The sequence below is a fragment of the Andrographis paniculata genome, unplaced genomic scaffold (genome assembly GCF_009805555.1).
Source record: "Andrographis paniculata isolate CXL003 unplaced genomic scaffold, ASM980555v1 Contig14END, whole genome shotgun sequence".
Taxonomy (NCBI): Eukaryota; Viridiplantae; Streptophyta; class Magnoliopsida; order Lamiales; family Acanthaceae; genus Andrographis; species Andrographis paniculata.
This window is the reverse complement of record NW_026137424.1, coordinates 2313728-2332289: the sequence shown is the minus strand read 5'-3', so window position 1 is coordinate 2332289 and position 18562 is coordinate 2313728. Positions and strand designations below refer to the sequence as shown.

At 30.6% G+C, this 18562-nt stretch overlaps 2 protein-coding genes across 3 annotated transcripts; both read left to right on the top strand.

The window, feature by feature from the left end:
• The first annotated feature begins 866 nt into the window (after positions 1-866).
• On the top strand, positions 867-9405 carry LOC127259549 (protein SEMI-ROLLED LEAF 2-like). 2 transcript variants are annotated; one of them, XM_051286932.1, is made up of 21 exons: positions 867-1206; positions 1501-1841; positions 2132-2206; positions 2574-2689; positions 3031-3145; positions 3462-3590; positions 4584-4631; positions 4821-4857; positions 4940-5006; positions 5106-5302; positions 5395-5687; positions 5771-5920; positions 6007-6393; positions 6479-6628; positions 6789-6864; positions 6996-7123; positions 7211-7411; positions 7504-7626; positions 7731-7853; positions 8465-8692; positions 8918-9405. In XM_051286932.1, the coding sequence occupies exons 2-21, from the start codon at positions 1695-1697 to the stop codon at positions 9038-9040; spliced, it is 2913 nt and encodes a 970-aa protein (XP_051142889.1). In that variant the 5' UTR covers positions 867-1206; positions 1501-1694; the 3' UTR covers positions 9041-9405. The 2 variants fall into 2 exon arrangements, with proteins under 2 accessions (XP_051142889.1, XP_051142897.1); XM_051286940.1 differs by lacking the exon at positions 867-1206 and having other exon boundaries at positions 1776-1841; positions 2574-2633.
• A 5077-nt stretch (positions 9406-14482) lies between these two features.
• On the top strand, positions 14483-17703 carry LOC127257909 (uncharacterized). The gene is made up of 3 exons (XM_051284457.1): positions 14483-14580; positions 14751-15251; positions 17086-17703. The coding sequence occupies exons 1-3, from the start codon at positions 14493-14495 to the stop codon at positions 17604-17606; spliced, it is 1110 nt and encodes a 369-aa protein (XP_051140414.1). The 5' UTR covers positions 14483-14492; the 3' UTR covers positions 17607-17703.
• Positions 17704-18562: the final 859 nt, after the last annotated feature.

Sequence of the window (18562 nt, the reverse complement as noted above, 5' to 3'; positions counted from 1 at the left end):
TGGAAAGTTCAATTACAAAATTAATATTTCATTAAATACTCAGGGCAAAAATATCATTACACAATTTTTAACTACCTTATAAGTGAACGGAGGGAGTATAATTTATATAGTGTTATCAATGCTGAATATCTAACATATTATTTATAGTAATATATTTTATTTTGTTACATATATATAAACACTGTTTTGTTTTGTAACATGTAATTATACTTTATTTATTCGTCAAATTATGTTAATAATTTTATTTTTTTTACGTATAAATTTATATGTAATAATGTAATCCTAAAAAAATATTATTTATAATCTTATTATTTTTAGTTTAACAAATAATAATTAATTTATCGTTATGTATTTACTTTATAAAATATTTTTATTATTTATTTAATACTTTTTTATAATAATTTTATAATCTATTTTACTTTTATCTTAAAATACATTTTTTTTTTCTTCATATCCAATCAAAGATTATTTTTTAATTTTGTTGAACAAGCAACCATGTCTATGAGACTTCCGGATGTACTAAGCTAATACTCTCTCCTTAATAATAATTTATTCTTTTATTTTAATAATAATTTTATTAATATCTTTAATACTAAATTAATTTATCCTAATTATTTTTTGATTGTTTTAAAAAGTTATAAATAATTTAATAATTTTTTTAAATTCATAATCTCATTATTTTGATTTTAATAAATAATAATTAATTCTTTTAATTTTTTTTACTTATCTCATTATTATATTATTAATTTTTTTATAAAATTCTATTTAATATTTTTAATTTACTTTTAATTTATCTTATTTTTATATTAAAATATTATTATTATTTTAGTAACTGTTATTTCTTAGTTGTTGTTTTGATACCATAATTAGACCGGGCCGGGATAGATATATATACACTTTGAAATTCCGAGCACATATAACGGTCACCAGCCAAATGCCAGTTAATTTCAAGGTACGAATTTTCCCCCAAATTAACCGTATGTCGCGAATGGAGATGCTCCAATCATTGATGCCGCTGCGGCTGAAATTCGAATTCCAATGCTTCCTGCTATCTATAGTAAGAAAAATTGGTTGCGTAGAACGACGGGGGAGAGACAGCCAGAGTCATAAGTTTCGGGAAAAGGCTTGAGAATCGGTATATTCGTGGAAATTCTTTGATGGGTTGCCAGCCTTCTGGGTCTGTTCTATACAGGCGTCTCCCCGAAGGTATGCCTACTTCGATCGATCGAATCGAATCGATCAAAATCTCCCCACCCCCAATTGGGTTCTTATCGAACAATTGTAATTGGGGTATGCAATGTATGTTGTATGTTGGTTGATTAATTGGGAATCTATTAGAATTGAACAATCTATGAATTGGATTCGGGTTTAGATTGATTGGAAGATAATAATTTGGATTCCCTGTTTGGTTATTGAATTAGGATTTTGTGCATTTTCATTGTTTATGTTGAAATGGATTGGTGTTAATTGTTCTTAGGGTTTATGTTTGGATTTGTGCAGGCTGGTACCTGAATTTTGGAAGTAAATTGTCGGTGCCGGCTTGATTATATTAGCTTCTCTTTCCCTTCGCATAGCTTTGGAAGGTTTCGAGGATATATTATATTTTCGAGATTGATAAGAAGGGAAAGAAAGCAGCAAATTTAGTAGGTGGACTTTGGGATAATAGAGTTGTTAAGTGAGCTTTCTATGTAAACATGACAACCGTTTCGGGTGTAATCTCAAGGCAAATTGTGCCGGCTTGTGGTGCCCTTTGTTTTTTCTGTCCGGGACTGCGTGAGAGATCTAGGCAGCCTGTTAGGAGGTACAAGAAGTTGATTTCGGATATCTTCCCTCGATCCCCGGTGAGTTTCATGATTCATATGGTGTAGTTCAACATCATTCTTAGCTTGCAAAATTATTAAAAGACAAGAAAAAATTTAAATTAAAATGATTGAGATTATACCCATCATTAATTGATAGTAATTGGTGTCACATGTATGATTAATACGTATATGTTTTGGTTTTATGTAATAATGTATGTTTTGCAACTTATACTTTCTGCCCATGGCTGAATGATTATGCACTAACAATGGTACTTGTGCTACTTTATCAAGAACTATCGACTTATAACACTAATTTCTTTTTATTTTAGGAAGAAGAGCCAAATGACAGGAAGATTGGGAAGTTGTGTGAATATGCTTCGAAAAATCCTTTGCGCATCCCAAAGGTATTGTTCTTCTGATGGAAGTAGGTTATTCTGGCTTTGTTTGATGCTCTCTCTTTCTCTACCTCTCTCTCTCTCTCTAAAATTAAGGCTTCCCTTCTTTAGATTCATCACAATATCCCATCCAATTTGTATCCCTTACATAGAATCATTGCAATTCCTACGACTGCCGAAGCCATAGGGGGAACTAAGTGAAACAGTGTGATTCATAAGAAGATTTAGGATACAATATGTGCATCTGGAGTTTCTGATAAATCCCACTATTTCGTCTTAGCATGTCACAGTATCTTCTTAAAATTTTCTGCTGCTTCTGTTCTTCTTCTTCAATGGCTAACTTTTCTGATTCTTTTTGTTTTCTTTTGAATTGCAGATAGCAGATTCCCTTGAAAGGAGATGCTACAGGGAATTGAGAAATGGAAACTTCCGATCGGTAAAAATTGTTGTCTCTATTTACAGAAAATTGCTGTCATCTTGCAAGAAGCAAATGTACGTCTGCTACGACTGACTTTTATTTTGTCTATATGATTCTGAATTCTAGTTATACACAAGAGATCTTTTATTTATGTCGTATTCTTTTTTGTTGTTCATCATTTTCTTGGTTGCTATTTCTCCACAAATTTTAAATTCCACATTTCATGGGAGCTCTAATATAGTTCATTCTTGAGTTGTATTTGAACAGAATGAAGAACTTTTTATATCGTTTATTTGAATTTGACAGTATATTGATGATTAAACCTTTAGCTAAAGTTACAATTTTCCTGAATGGCATTTATATCTTTCTCGGAATATTTTTTCTATTGAATTTTCTAATGCCATCTTCACATCAGGCCTTTGTTTGCAAATAGTCTGCTGACTATTCTGCACACCTTGCTGGATCAGTCAAGCCAAGATGAAATTGTAATTATTGGATGTCAAACTCTCTTTGATTTTGTGAACAATCAGGTCAGCACTTGGTTATATTCTTTTTGTCAGTTACCCCCCCCCCCCCTGTCATGTAAAAATATGTCCATAATTTTATGTACGAGTTTTAATGTTTGTAGGTAATAATTGATATTTTAAGTCTTCTATAGTAAAAAAATAAAAAAATGACAAAAAGGTAGAAATGCACTATAAAAACAAAAATAAAAAAAATACTTTTTATGACAATCAAAAAGGGAATATGAGCATAAATTTGGATGACAGAGGGAGTTTCACTACATACTGTATTCTTTTCCTTTAATGGAAACTTTTGGCTGATTCAACTCATCATGCTTTGCAGAGTGATTCAACTTACATGTTTAACCTCGAGGGACTAATTCCAAAGCTTTGTCAGTTGGCTCAAGAAGTCAGTGAGGAAGAGATGCAAGATCATCGACGTGCAGCTGGGCTGCAAGCTCTATCTGCTATGGTTTGTGTAGTGAATATTTTAAGCCATTTTTAGATCAGAACATTTGAGTTAGAATATTGAACTGTTGAAAAATAACTTACGGGCTAAACATTAGCGAACCAGCAAGTGGGATATTGTTGGAATGCAAACTCAAATCTCGTATTGGAAAGTAAAAGAACCCACACTTTATAAGTCCGACGTATAACTCTACTAGTACAAAACTTTTTGGAGGAAGTTCTAAAACAAATTCGTATAGACTCAGGCCAAAGAGGATAATATCATATTAGTGATGAGTTGACCCGGTCCTAACATATAAACTCTATTGCATGTAGGTAATTTAAATGGATATTTTTTTAGAGAATAAGAAGATGTATTGTTTTAGAAAAATATGAAAGTTTGATATAGTTGAAAATTCTTAACGACCCAAAAACATTATGAAACCCATATTATTTTTGTGGAGCATATTAAAATATGCATTGGATAATCTTTAATGATAAAGAAACAACCAAGCGTGCACGTGGTACATTCTTATGTGTGCTCTTTTGTGTTCCAAGTGCTTTAGTTTTTGTATTTTAAGGTGAAATAATTGTTAGATGTGATAGTTTTTATGGAAAATTGATAAATTATTATTAGAAATGGTTAAATTGTATAGTAAAAAAAAATTGAAAAAAAAAAAAAAACCTTATAATTCGCGTAATCTATTCTATTGAACTGAGGCTATAGCAAGTTGTCAATAAAGGATAGTCCAAGTTACAATTTTCCTAGACCCTTGAGAGCTAGTTTCTTGGTATATCATGTTCTTTACCTTTTTCCATACTTTTCTTGTTCTTTGTTAAAAGTTATGACAAATTCTCATATTATAATGAATATTTATTTTCCATTCCCTAAATTATTGTTTACTTTAATTTTCTCTTTTTGTTTACAATCGACCATTTTATTTAGGTACTTGGTTATTTTTCTTCTCCTTTCACGTAGTTTTGTTTAGGCCTCATTTTGTGTATGTGTTGTGTGCAGGTTTGGTTTATGGGTGAAAACTCCCATATTTCGTCTGAATTCGATAATGTAAGCACATATATTCAATCAATAAGAATTTTAGCTTTCTCCGTATAATATCATGCATATACACCGAAATCTATGTTCTTCAATCTTCACAAATGTTTCCTTTCCTGTACACTTTACCATTATAGCATGATTTGTATTGATGGCCATCAATATAGCATTATTAACTATTATATCTGTCTGATTCATCAGATTGTTCATGTGGTTTTGGAAAATTACAGCACCGAAGGTAAGGAATCTCTCGATCCTGCCTAACCACTATTGGGTGCAGCATGTCGATAAAAATGACAGACACACCTTTCCTGCTGCAGGTTCAACAAAGGAGGTTCCTTCCTGGAGTGCCCTTATAAGTGACGGTGGACAACTAACTGTTTCCGAGTACTTTCCTGTCATACACTTGATCTTCTGCATTGTCTCGATTATCGCTTTCTTTTGTTGTGATGCCATTTATTAAGAATGTCTTCATTAATTACACAGAGAAGATGCCAAGAGCCCTTGCTTTTGGTCAAAGGTGTGCCTGCAAAACATGGCCAATCTAGGAAAGGAGGCTACAACAATGCGTCGTGTTTTGGAGTCCTTGTTTAGATATTTCAACAACGGTAATCTATGGCCAATGAATAATGGAATTGCTTTCCCCATCCTCAAAGATATGCAGCGTGTGATGGACGAATGTGGTTAGTTTCAATTAATCTATGCTTGAAATATTGTCCAATTAAATCCGGTGTTTCTCTGGTCATCGAATTTTAATTCTACTTTGCTCGTGCAGGGCAAAATACGCACTTTTTGCTGTCAACATTAATCAAGCATCTTGACCATAAAACTGTCCTCAAGCAACCTGAAATGCAGCTCGACATTATTCAGGTTGTGACTGCCCTTGTTCGCCTCACAAAAGTTCACCCATCCGTGGCTATAGTCAGCGCTGTAAGCGATGTCATGAGGCATTTGCGTAGAAGCATACATTCCTCACTCGATGATGCAAATCTTGGACATGAAGTCATCAAGTGGAATAGAAAATTCCATCAATTAGTCGATGAATGTCTCACAGAGCTCTCCGCAAAGGTCCATGCTACCTCTAATCTTCCTCCACAAATTGTTTTTTTTTTTTTCTTGTAGTATATTGATCTTTTCACTGATACACGCAGGTTGGGGAAGCCGGACTAATCCTCGATGTAATGGCTACCATGTTAGAGAATCTCTCTACCATTACTGTTATTGCTAGAACAACTATCTCTGCTGTCTTCCGAACTGCTCAAATCATTGCTTCGTTGTCAATTTTATCATACAAGAACAAGGTTTGATTTCTCATATGTCGAAAACTGCATTTCCTTGTCCTTCTCTCGGCTATTCGTTGATGGTTTATACCATTTTATGCTATCAGGCGTTTCCGGAGGCTTTGTTCCATCAGCTACTCCCAGCCATGATGCATCCTGACCACGAGACACGAGTAGGAGCTCATCGGATCTTCGCTGTCGTTCTTGTGCCATCTTCAGTCTGCCCTCATGCAGATTCAGCCGTTCATGACCCAAAGAAGAACACACACGTTCCAAGAACCCTCTCAAGAACTGTTTCCGTGTTTTCCTCATCAGCTGCTCTGTTTGAGAAGATGAAACGCCCAAAGGATCCGTCTAAGGAAAATCACCTAGAGATCAACGGAGAAAAGGGTTCGGGAGTGCTTAACAGACTTAAATCATCTTACAGTCGGGTGCATAGCTTCAAACCATCATCGACAGACACTGACATTTCTGCCCATAGAAGTAAAGAAGTGGTAAGTTCTCTTTCGACTGTGGCATGACCGTTAAATGTAGTTAATATGGATTATCAAATTACCTTATAAGTTCTTCGAATTACAGGAAGCCGGTCCTCTCAGAATGAGCAGCCACCAAATAACACTCCTGCTTTCTTCCATTTGGGCACAATGTATGTCTCCTTCCAATATGCCAGAGAATTACGAAGCTATCTCCAACACATACAGCTTGATTTTGTTGTTTTCTTGCGCCAAGGTAAACTATTTGTCAGCAATTCAACTTCTAGAACATGTGTTGTCATAGTGTATCACATAAACATCTTGATTGCCTGAAGTAACTTTCGAGACAATACCATCAACTGATCAAATTGCTTGCCATCTAATGTGTTTGTAATATGATTCTCCCTTTGACACAGAACTCCTATCGCGATGCTCTAATTCGAGGCTTCCAACTGGCTTTCTTGTTGAGGAACATTTCTCTTTCGAACACAGGTAGAGTAACCTGATGGAAATTTTCGACATTCAAATGATCAAACTTACAGCAGATTTTTTGTAATTTTCAGAAGATAAATTATGTTGGATAGATTAGTGATGCATTGTTGTTTATTTCATGTTATTTACAGAGAAATTATCACCTTCTCGGCGACGATCCCTTTTTGTGTTGTCAACATGTATGATCATCTTTTCATCCAAGGCTTACAACATTCTTCCCCTTGTCCACATCGTCCGGCCTAGAATCACTAGTAGAGTGGTAAATACAGTAACATTGTTTTTTTTTTTTTTCCGTGTTTCCATGGATTCTCTTTATGTCATCCTCGAATCAATGCATTTGGGCCAGATTGATCCATTCTTGTGTCTGGTCGGGGACTCGAAGCTGCAGATTAGCGAAACAAAATCAGGCAACCCGAAAATGGTGTATGGTTCAACAGAAGACGACAGCTCTGCGCTGAAGTGTCTTTCAGAGATAGAATTAAGTGAGGATGAAACCAAGGAAGCCCTCGTTTCGGTTGTCGTCAAAAACTTGGATAACATATTAGAGGTAAGTTCCTCACTTTTCGGTCGAAAATCTAAACTATACTACACATAAAAAAATCAGTTTCTGATGTTGAAAACAAGTGTTTTCGTCTCCAGGCCGAGCAGACTATCTTAAAGGAGCAGTTGCTGAGGGACTTTGTGCCTGACAGCATGTTTTACGCGGACAGCGCGGAATTCGGACATCAGGCGAATTCTCACCACAAGAAAAATTTCGAGAAGGTAAAACTTGTACTACATTTCCACCGAATTCTGCTGCTTTCCTTTCAATGCCATGGACATTTTTTTTTTCATGTTCTGTTATTTTTTGTTTTCATGGGACACAGGCGGTCTCATTGTTTGTGGATGATGAATCTTACCACGAAGTAGTAGACGGCACTCTCCCACAAAACTCGACTCTGACCATTGAGTTCCCAAGCGTCCTGAGCGTCGATCAGCTTTTGCAATCCGTAAGTTTGCTTGTGATGATATCATTATTCTCCACGATCGACCCGGTTATGGTGCCGATTGAGATATATGATATGTACTGAGATCAATGCTAATATGTGCTACTTGAATTATTGTCGTGTATTATCAGTTCATATGATATTATATTAATATAAATTGTGTTGCTATCAGTTTATGTGCTGCATTTATATTATATATGTCGATCAACTTCTACAATCCGTAAGTTTGTTTGTGATGACATCATTATTCCCCATGATCGAACTGGTTAAGGTGCCGATTGAGGTTAATCAACACTGTTACTGTATTTTGTTATGTTAATATGTGATATGCACTAAGATCAGTGGTAACGTGTGCTACATGAATTATTATCATTTATTGTCAGTTCATATGTTGAATTATATTATATTAATATATATTGTGTTCTTGTCGGGATATGTGCTGTATTTATATTATATTAATATAAACTATGCATTGTTTGTCTATTTGTTACGTGCCATTTGTACATTTGCGACGAATTGCCAGTATGGTGTTGAATAACTTTAACAGGTCCCCCCTACGATAGATACATTCCTCGGTTAAGACATGATTTTTGGGATTACTCTTACAAAAACAGGTTCTCGAGACAGCACACCATGTTGGCAGAATGTCTGTGAGTGCTGCGCCTGCGTCGTCGTACACTGAAATGGCGAATCAATGCGAAACACTGATGATGGGAAAGCAGCAGAAGATGTGGTACATGATCAACACTAATCCTAAACAAGGCTCTACGCTCACGATTACTACACAAACCACCTGTGGCGAAGGAGATGCACCCGCAGCTCCATTCAACGATCTAAACAAGGTAATTACACCCTCCATTTTGTCGAGCAAATATCAATATAATATGTTGCTTTTTATGGAAAATAATTGTTGAATATAATATTTTGTATAAAAAATAAGTATTTTCTCTCTGGAACAATAAAATCTCGATGATAAAAGAAAAAATAAAATTCAAAGAGAACAAAGCCGTTATGAATATTTACTATTTATTTCCGTTACATTAACTGAAAAATGAAAATTCGTGCAGGCGATAAATCCATTCTTGGATGCGGAAGGCGTCAGCAAAGCCGGACATCAGCAGCATTCATTCTCATTCAGGCTTCCGGCATCGAGTCCCTACGACAACTTCCTGAAAGCTGCCGGATGTTGAGAAGAAGATACTTTGTCCGGTAATAAGTGAATAATCCCGACCAAAGAGGACTCATCTGAGAGAGAAATCGAACTTCTTTAATCTCTTTTTTGGGTGATTTTACTTGGTGTTTCTTCTTCTTCTTCTTCTTCTTCCCCTTGAGGCTGGATGTGTGAAAAGATTTGATGAATTGAACTAGATTGAGATGAGAGTCTTCTTGTAGTGTTTTAGATCGATCTCTCTTTCTTTCTTTCTTTCTTTCTTTCTATCTATGGCACAAAAGTTTCACTCATTATTGTCCTCTCCCTTTTAAGGAAATGTGTATTTTTGTTACTACATTCTTTATTACACAAAATATGATTATATTATTTGGAGTTTGATTTCAATTTTTTTGGTTATGCAATTATTGCAATTCTATGAAATATATATATATATATATATATATTATAAAATTTTACATTCAAATTAGCGTTCAAAACAAAAGGTAGATGTAACAACAAAATAAATCTCTAAAAGGAACACATATCTGAGTTTGGCAATTAAGGGGAAAGAATGGGCTGCGTTTGAATTTTCATAGCAAAAGTTATTTTCACCACCGAGGGTTTGAAAAAATATTTAAATAAAATATATGTAGTATATATTTTGGATAATTATGTCATTTTGTTCGGATTTAAAAATTGAAAATAACAATATTTTAATATAAAAATAAAGTACTTAACAAAAATAAAATAGGAGTATTATAAAGATTTTATTGAGAAATTGATAAAGAAAAAATAATGAGATATGTAACAAAATAATAACAAATTAATTATTATGTATTAAAATTAAAACTAATAAAATTATATATTATTGTGGAGTTATTTTTGGCCAATGACTTGTGAGACCGGTGATGCACCCCGACCCGCGACGGCGACTCCAGCGATCTTCCCTTGAGTTTTCTCCGGTGATCTATCCGGCGAAGTGAAGGTTTCGTCTGAGTTCTTTGAAATACAGCTTGTGCTGAGGCTGTTCCTCGGTTTGATTTACGATTTTGAGCATTTCTTACAGTGTATTGTGTATATTGTTTGTTTGGGAGAGGCTTAAATCGTTGATATTTTCCTTAGATCGTGTTTTAGTTCGCATGATTGTTGCGTTTCTGTGGATGTCTATTGTGTTTGGGTTGGCGTTGTGCATTACAGTAGGTGTTAGGATTGTTTTTCCATTGGATAACCTGAGTCCGAGCAGTAGCTTTCTTATAAAAGATTATTTAAGTTCTTTGGTTAAATTCGTGTGTTTCTTGTGAATATATGGCTTGTCGATCTTGAATGTGTAACAACAATTATGAATGATTTATATGTAAAAAAAAAAATAAAAATTGACATAATTATCCAAGCTAAATATCTTAATGTTATTTATTAAAAAATAAAATTTAATACTATAATATAAATTAATAATTATATTTATAGAATAATATTTTATAAAGAATAAATAAATAATCTATATTTATATATGTGATTAATATAAATTAATTTAAAGATATGAAAATTTACATTTATATATAAGTATTTGTTTGTTTATTTAAAGGATATAAAAATAGAAAATTACAAGTAAGTCATACTTAAAAAAAATTGTGAATAATTGAGATTAAAAACAAAAAGATTATATAAGTATGGTTTCAAAGTTTCATTCGCATTAAGATTGAACCAACAAATCCAATGAATAACAAAATTGTGTAAAAGCTACGCGGGATGGTGATATGAAAGAGTTGTGTGAACTACGTCCAAACTTCATGCAATTGTTCTCCGGCCCGAACAGGTTTTTTCAAACATCTCTAGGTTTGTTTCTTTTGTCTTCAAATCTTATGTTTTTGCTTATTTGGACTCTGCGTTTTTCGAAAAAAAAAAAAAAATCTTATAAAATATTCAATTATATATTATTTTAATACCAAACTTAAACCAATTTTTTTTCAAACCAATCAAAAGAAACATGCCCTGATTACCCGACGGAAATGACATTTAGAAGCTAAAGTAATGCCATATTTTTGGAGGACATAGTCTAGGGGGATACGTCTATGAAAGAGCCCGCATTAGAAAACCAACATCATCGGGGTGAGAAGATCGGATCGAATTCCTTTGAAAAGAAGGCTCGGTGAAAAGGTATACATATAAGGTTCTAAATAGTGGAAGTATAGAAATTACCAAAAGAAGATGACTTCCAAATTGAATGATTTGTAGAAACAAAGATAAAAGGAGCACGGAAAATAAGATCAAAGTCGAAAGGGGGTTTTCGTGTCACCAATGACCATGCCAAAACAAGCAATCATCGTGAAACAATGAGTTCAAAACTTCTTAACGCTGTTAGATCATGTCTACAATAAGAGGGTTTGCCTATTGACAATTTTTCATGTCATAAAAAATATTTGAATATATCATTTTTTTTGAAAAAAAAAATCATATTCAAATATTATTAAATTCAAAGTCAAACAAATTTGGAATCGTTAATGGGTTGTAACAATTTGAAGTTGGAGTTCAATCCCGTTGATTCGTGTGTGTGTGTGAGATATAAAAATTTGTTGCTATTATTTTTAGGATAAATTATATAATACCTCATTGTGTTTTAGTAAAAATACACAAAATATTATATATATTTTTTATTGCATAAAACTCCCTTTTGTGTTAATGTAAAGTTAGCATGAAATACCCTCCTTATCTAAAAACAGATGTTTAGTTTTAAATAACGCAAGTTTTATTAAAAAACATAAAATAATTTAAATATTTTTTTGAATACAATAAATAAATAAATGATTGATTAATCCTTCATTTTATAATTTTTATATTTTAAAATAATTGTAAATAATATTTTAATTAAAATATAAATACTAAAAAAAAATTGAGTAGAACATGGAACATGAGTTAGAAAAGAGCATTGAACATGACATTGAATAGAGTCATGTTTTATTCAATTTTGAATGTATATTAGATCCAATAACGCATAGTTATTATTATTTTTTTAATTTTTTAATACGTCCGTGTTTAAGTCAACATGTTTGTGTTCCATATGTGTAAGTTATTATTAAATAAAAATTAATTAATGTTAACTTGAATAAAATCAAAATTAATCACAAAATTTTATGATACCAAAATTAATTACTCCTTCCGTCCCATAAGTAAATATCCATTTATTTTTTGCACGTAATTTTAGAAATATTAATATTATATTGAGATATAGTAGAAATAAAGTGGAAATGACTAAAATAACCTTATTAATATGTGTGATATAAAGGTAATGATATTCGTGTAATATATTATAAGTTGGAAGGGTATTTGTAATGTTACATGTAGATAGTACAGTTACTAAAAAAAATAGATATTTTGTTATGAAACGAACTAAAATAAAATAAAAATGAATACTTTGTTATGGGACGGATGGAGTATTATAATTTATTACGAAAGTATAAATAATCTTTTTATCTTTATATCATAACATTAAAATAAAATAAATGAGTACATTCAATTAGATAAATAAATATTGTGATTAACAATGATTCAATTGATTGGTTGACTCATTTAGTGAGATTCCAAAATATTATTTAAAAATTGAATTCGGAATAAATGAAGTTTAAAATTAAACAACGCCGCCGACCAATCAATACTGTGTGAAAATAGGGCATCTCGTCACGTGTCACCTGAAATTATTAATGTTTTAGTCACGTGATGTGTCTACTACTATTTATGTTTTATATTCTTCATGTCCCTCAAATATTAATTTTTATTTTATATTAAAATTAATTTTAAATTTAAAATATAAGTATTTTAATTCAAAATTTTATTATTTAAAACTAAAACTCAAAATCAAAATTTTACAAGTAAATATAATCATTGTCTTTTTAGTTCGTTTAACCAAATATATATATATATACATATATAAGTAAAATTTATAAATATAAATATTACTCTCTCCGTCCCATGTAGCGTACCCGGAGAATTATAGACACGAGAATTTTTATAAAATAAAAAATTTAAAATGAGATTAAAATATGTAATCTTTTTTTTAATATGAAATATGAGACAAACAGAAACGATAATGTGGACAATAGAACGAAAGGAGTAGATAATTAATGCTTATTTAACATTATATAATTATGAATGCATGTAATATTATTAAATTCCTACTATAAAAGCTAAACTATTAGATATACAATAGTCCTTCGGTCCGCCAAAATTAGTACAGGATAAAACTGTGTAGTAAACATTTTAATCTTTGTCATTTTTTTTTGAAAAAAATAAAATATAAATTTAGTGGATAGAAGAATTATATAATAAAATATTATTAATTAAAAATATCTTTTAACATGGTTATTGATGTTATGTAGAAAGGATATTAATAAGTATGATGTTGAGTATATGTAAAATATAAATAAATAGTATATGATATATTTTAGTATAGTACTTTTGTTTCGAAGTTATATATTCATTTATTTTTTATACGTAAAACCTTGAATATTAATATTATTCATACGTAGTAAAATTTAAAAGAAAAAAAAAATAAATAAAAATACATTTATTAGTATTAATGTATTATATAATATAAATAAAATAATATTTGTATGAAATATTATATAAATATAAAAAAATAAATAAACATTTTCCTGAAAGACGAAAAGAGTATTATATAACATATAAATTAATAATAATAATAATTTATACAAATATATATTATAATTAAACTATAGGTACGAATAAAATATAAAAACATAAATTGTATTCATTATATGCTAACGTATATTTATGTACTTTCGCTATGGTACCAAACATATAGTTTTTTTTAAAAAAAAATTTAAAATCAAATATTGTGTCGAAAATCACTCAATAAATTCACGAAAAACAAACGACATTATTATCAACAACATATAATTTATATTAATATAATATAAATATAACACATGAACTAACAACTCATATAGACTAGATAGCACGCAACACATATTGTGTATAATAAACACATGCACTATTTCTGTTTGTGTATTTTACATATACCGTGTTGAAAAATCAACACGATGTTGATTTTCTCAAATTATCACCGTTACCCTTTCCCTATTCTATAAAGAGACATTATTCATTTTTACAAAATGTTATACTATCTCCATCCGACTCTAAGAGTTTCATTTACTTTTTGCATATTGATATTTGAATATTAATTATTATATCAAAATATAATACAAATTAAGACAAAATTGCAAAAAACTTCCCTTAGTGTCTTATAATACTAATAGAGTGACATTTGTATAAAAAAAAAAAAATTATACAAATATAAAAATATTTTTAATATTAAGTACAAATAAAAAGTAAATTTGATCTTTAGATATTGACGAAAAGAGTATTTATAAATATAAAATATTAATATAATCCGTACAACCTCGATTAAACTAGATCCATTCAATATATATATATATATATATTAAGAAGAGATCAAACCAATCGAAAATCAATTAGTAATGGTTTCTTATTGTCCCATTAGTCTCTCTTACATCTTCCTACTCTTCACTACTATACCTTTTGTAAGAGCATCCCCTCCATTAGATGGTAATTTCTTTTTTTTTTTTTTTTTTAATATACAGTACTTATACTATTTTCAATAAAAATATAATCCGTATTTATTCTTTGATGCAAATTATCACATTAATTCAATTACTATTTTTACATATATTAATATCAACCGAACGAAATAACCAACGATTTTGCATTATCCGCAGCATTGCTCGACAACGGGAGCTTCGAAGAGGGCCCGAACCCGTCAAACCTAAAGAAGACGGTGATAGTCGGGAGGCATTCCCTCCCGAAATGGGAAATCTCCGGCATCGTCGAGTACGTCTCCGGCGGGCCCCAGCCCGGCGGGTTCTATTTCGCGGTCCCAAGGGGGGTCCATGCTGTGCGCCTCGGCAACGATGCATCCGTCTCCCAATATGTGCGGGACCTTAAGGCCGGGACCATCTATAGCCTCACGTTCGGGGCGACGAGGACTTGCGCCCAAAACGAGGTTTTAAGGGTGTCTGTTCCGGGCATGTCGAGCGATTTGCCGATACAAACGTTGTACAGTAGCGACGGCGGCGATACGTACGCTTGGAGTTTTCGAGCAAGCGGCGCGATTGTTAAGGTTACTTTTCATAATCCCGGGATGCAAGAAGATCCCGCTTGCGGACCGCTCATAGACGCCGTTGCTATTAAGGAAATGTTGCCGGCTTCTTACACCAGAGGTATCCAATTTTGTTGCCTTCTTATTCCATCGATTTTGGCTATATATCTTCATATAACACTTTTGAAGATTTTGATATTATCTAGTTTTTTTAAAGAAATATTTTTCTTCATCTGTTTCAAAATTATAGTCTTGCATACGAGATTTAAAAAATATTAATATTATATTGATAGTCGGTAAAAAGTAAAGATAAATGACTTTTTTGCCCTTTGAGTATATTAGTGTAAAAAGTAGGCAATTGTATAATATTAATGAAAAGGTAGAGATAGTTTTACGATGATATGATTATTTATGAAAATGAGACTATTGTTTTGGGACGGGCAAAAATGGTAAACAAGACTATTGTATTGGAACGGAAAGAGTATTAAATATTTCATTTACTTTTTTGTGTGCTGATCTTTGAATATTAATTATTATATCAAAATGTAGTATAAATTAAGAAAAATTACAAAAATACTTTAATTAATGTTTTATAATACTAGTAGAAAAATATTTGTACAAAAAAAATTATAAAAATATAAAAATATTTTTAATATTAAGTACAATGAGTAAATGTGATCTTTGAATGCGGACGGAGAGAGTAATATTTGTTTTTTTACTTTTTTTTCAAATTTTAAGTAAATTTAAATGAATTTGATTTTGTTTCAAATTATCCAATAATCCCAATAAATTTGAGTAACTCAACACACAACATATCAATCTAAAAACTTAAATTTTTTTACTAATATAAATAAAACAATTATATAGAGAAAGTTTTGAAGTAACAAAAAATAATACTAATTTAATGCTCTAAACAATAAAATAAAATAAAATAACAAAAAAATGAATTATAAGAGTAAAATAAATAGTGGACGTGAGAGACGCGTAGGCGTATAGACTTGTAGATGGAAGAAATGTATGACTTGCATAGATAGATGTAGAGTCTATTTGTTTAATTTTAGGTGTTTTATTATTATTATTATTATTATTATTATTATTATTAAGAAGGTATTGTAGATATTGATATTGTGTATTTTATTTTTTTTTCTTTTATTATTATGTGTATAATCATAATAACAATAAAAATACTAATTAATTATTCTCTCTATGTTTATGTCACTTTTTTATGGGCATAAAGACTCATAAAGAATAAAAGTAATATTTTAATATAAAAATATATGCATAAGGTAAAGTAAAAGTGATATGATAAATTTATTAAAAATAATAAAAGAAAATTAAAGTAATAATAATTTGATACTATTTGTTAATATAGATGCAATCAAAATGTGTGGTTAATTTTTTTTTACTATAAATAGATTATTTAAAAATTAAACAACCAACAAAAAAAAACTTAAATATTATTTAATACCTTTTATTTTAGAAGTATATATATTAATTAGAAATTTTATTAATTCAAGTTGCAAAATCAGGTCATAATTTAGATCTAGCTTGAGTTTTGGATTATTCGGATTTTAATATTTTAAGTTATAAGGTTAGCCGAATTATTTTTTGTTTCAAATTTAGATGTCACCATTGTGTTCGTTTGAGGCTTTGGATTTTGAGTTGAGATTTTTTAATAAAATTTTTTAATTTGAATAATGGTATGATAGTAATATAAATAGGTGTTTGATGTGATATTTTGAATGTAAAATTAATTTTTAGTATAATATAAAAAATAAAAAATAAATGTTTGATTTGATACGGTCAAGAGAAATTGATGAATAGTGAAAAATACACCAAAAAGAAATCCCAAAATATTTTCAGTTCAAATAGATTCATAATTTAGTATGGTATTCAATTTTTAATAAGTTAATAATTTCACGATTACTAACATTTTATTCTAACACTATCGACAGGAAATCTCGTGAAAAACGGAGGTTTCGAGATCGGTCCTCATGTCTTCAAAAATTACTCGACGGGCATCCTCGTACTCCCCAAACGTAAAGACATGTACTCCCCGATCCCGGGATGGATAATCGAGTCCATCAAGCCCGTAAAATACATCGACTCGAAGCACTTCAACGTGCCCTCAGGGGTAGGGGCGGTCGAGCTCGTGGGGGGCCGGGAGACAGCCATTGCACAATATATTAGGACAACTATTGGAAAATGGTACAACCTTAGCTTTACCATTGGCGACGCAAAAAATGGTTGCAACGGGACAATGTCCGTGCAAGCATTCGCGGGTAAGAGCAATGTGACGGTTAAATTCACTTCCCGTGGGAAGGGATCGTTCAAAATGGCTAGTCTTAGGTTTAGAGCCGTTAAGGAGAGTACGAGGATCGTGTTTTATAGCCCCTTCTATCATACGAGGTTGCACGATTTTTGGTCCGTATGTGGACCGGTTTTGGATGATGTTAAGGTTATCCGATTTGCTTAAGGTTTCGGAATTTTTATGTGCCTTTATTGTTCTCGCTTTTGTTGCCCTTTTGGATTTTTCGAATGATCCGAAAAAATTATAATAAATTTGTGATTTAATTTTGTTTAAATAATTTTTTATTTAAGTCGAGCCAATCTTGAGCCGCTTGAATCAAGCTCACAAAAATAAATATATAAATACCTACTTAGGGGTGATAGGGAGATTATTATTTTGATTTGAACAAAAACATAATTCTTTAAAAAATCATCATATGTTTATAAATTATTCTAAGTATTTGTTAATAATTTGCTCTAAAATGAAGATTAACGTCTAATAATTACAAGTTGCTGTTTTCTTTCTGTTGAGTACGGTCCGTCAGATCGAGATGCTTCCAAGACTTATCATCGATTAATTAATTAATTAATTAATTAACAATCTAATTTATGGATCTTCAGGTTTGCTTGGTTTTTTTTTTTTTTTTTTTTACCCCTTCAGTCACGATTGAAAGATAGTTATTTTTAAAACTAGTTTTATCATTTCCTAATTTAGTAATTGTACTACCTATTTAACATAATAAATATTCTTTCAATTTATATTATATTACACAAATGTTATTACTTTTATATTATATAATATTAATAGAGATATTTTTCACTATAATCCATTATAATACTAATATTAAAAAATCTACTTATACAAAATAAACAACAATTTTACATGGAGAGAAATTATTATTATTATTATTATTATTATTATTATTATTCATCTTAATTTATAATTTTTTTATTAAAAAATATTGTTTTATAGCAAATTGATATTTTTTACTATAAAATATTTAAAGAAAATAACAATTGTTATTATTTTTGTTAAAATTTTATATCCAAATATTTGAACACATCTTTAGATGACGAAGGAAATTTATTAAATAGTATTTTGAATGAAAGTTTGTAAAGAAAAAAAAGATGCTACTAATTTTT

Excerpts from the sequence above, each read along its gene's own strand:
- LOC127259549 (XM_051286932.1), top strand. The coding sequence starts at position 1,695 with ATGACAACCGTTTCGGGTGTAATCTCAAGGCAAATTGTGCCGGCTTGT. Across the intron at positions 1,842-2,131 it reads ATATCTTCCCTCGATCCCCG|GAAGAAGAGCCAAATGACAG; the intron begins GTGAGTTTCATG and ends TTTTTATTTTAG. Across the intron at positions 6,394-6,478 it reads CCCATAGAAGTAAAGAAGTG|GAAGCCGGTCCTCTCAGAAT; the intron begins GTAAGTTCTCTT and ends TTCGAATTACAG.
- LOC127257909 (XM_051284457.1), top strand. The coding sequence starts at position 14,493 with ATGGTTTCTTATTGTCCCATTAGTCTCTCTTACATCTTCCTACTCTTC. Across the intron at positions 14,581-14,750 it reads AGCATCCCCTCCATTAGATG|CATTGCTCGACAACGGGAGC; the intron begins GTAATTTCTTTT and ends CATTATCCGCAG. Across the intron at positions 15,252-17,085 it reads GCCGGCTTCTTACACCAGAG|GAAATCTCGTGAAAAACGGA; the intron begins GTATCCAATTTT and ends CACTATCGACAG.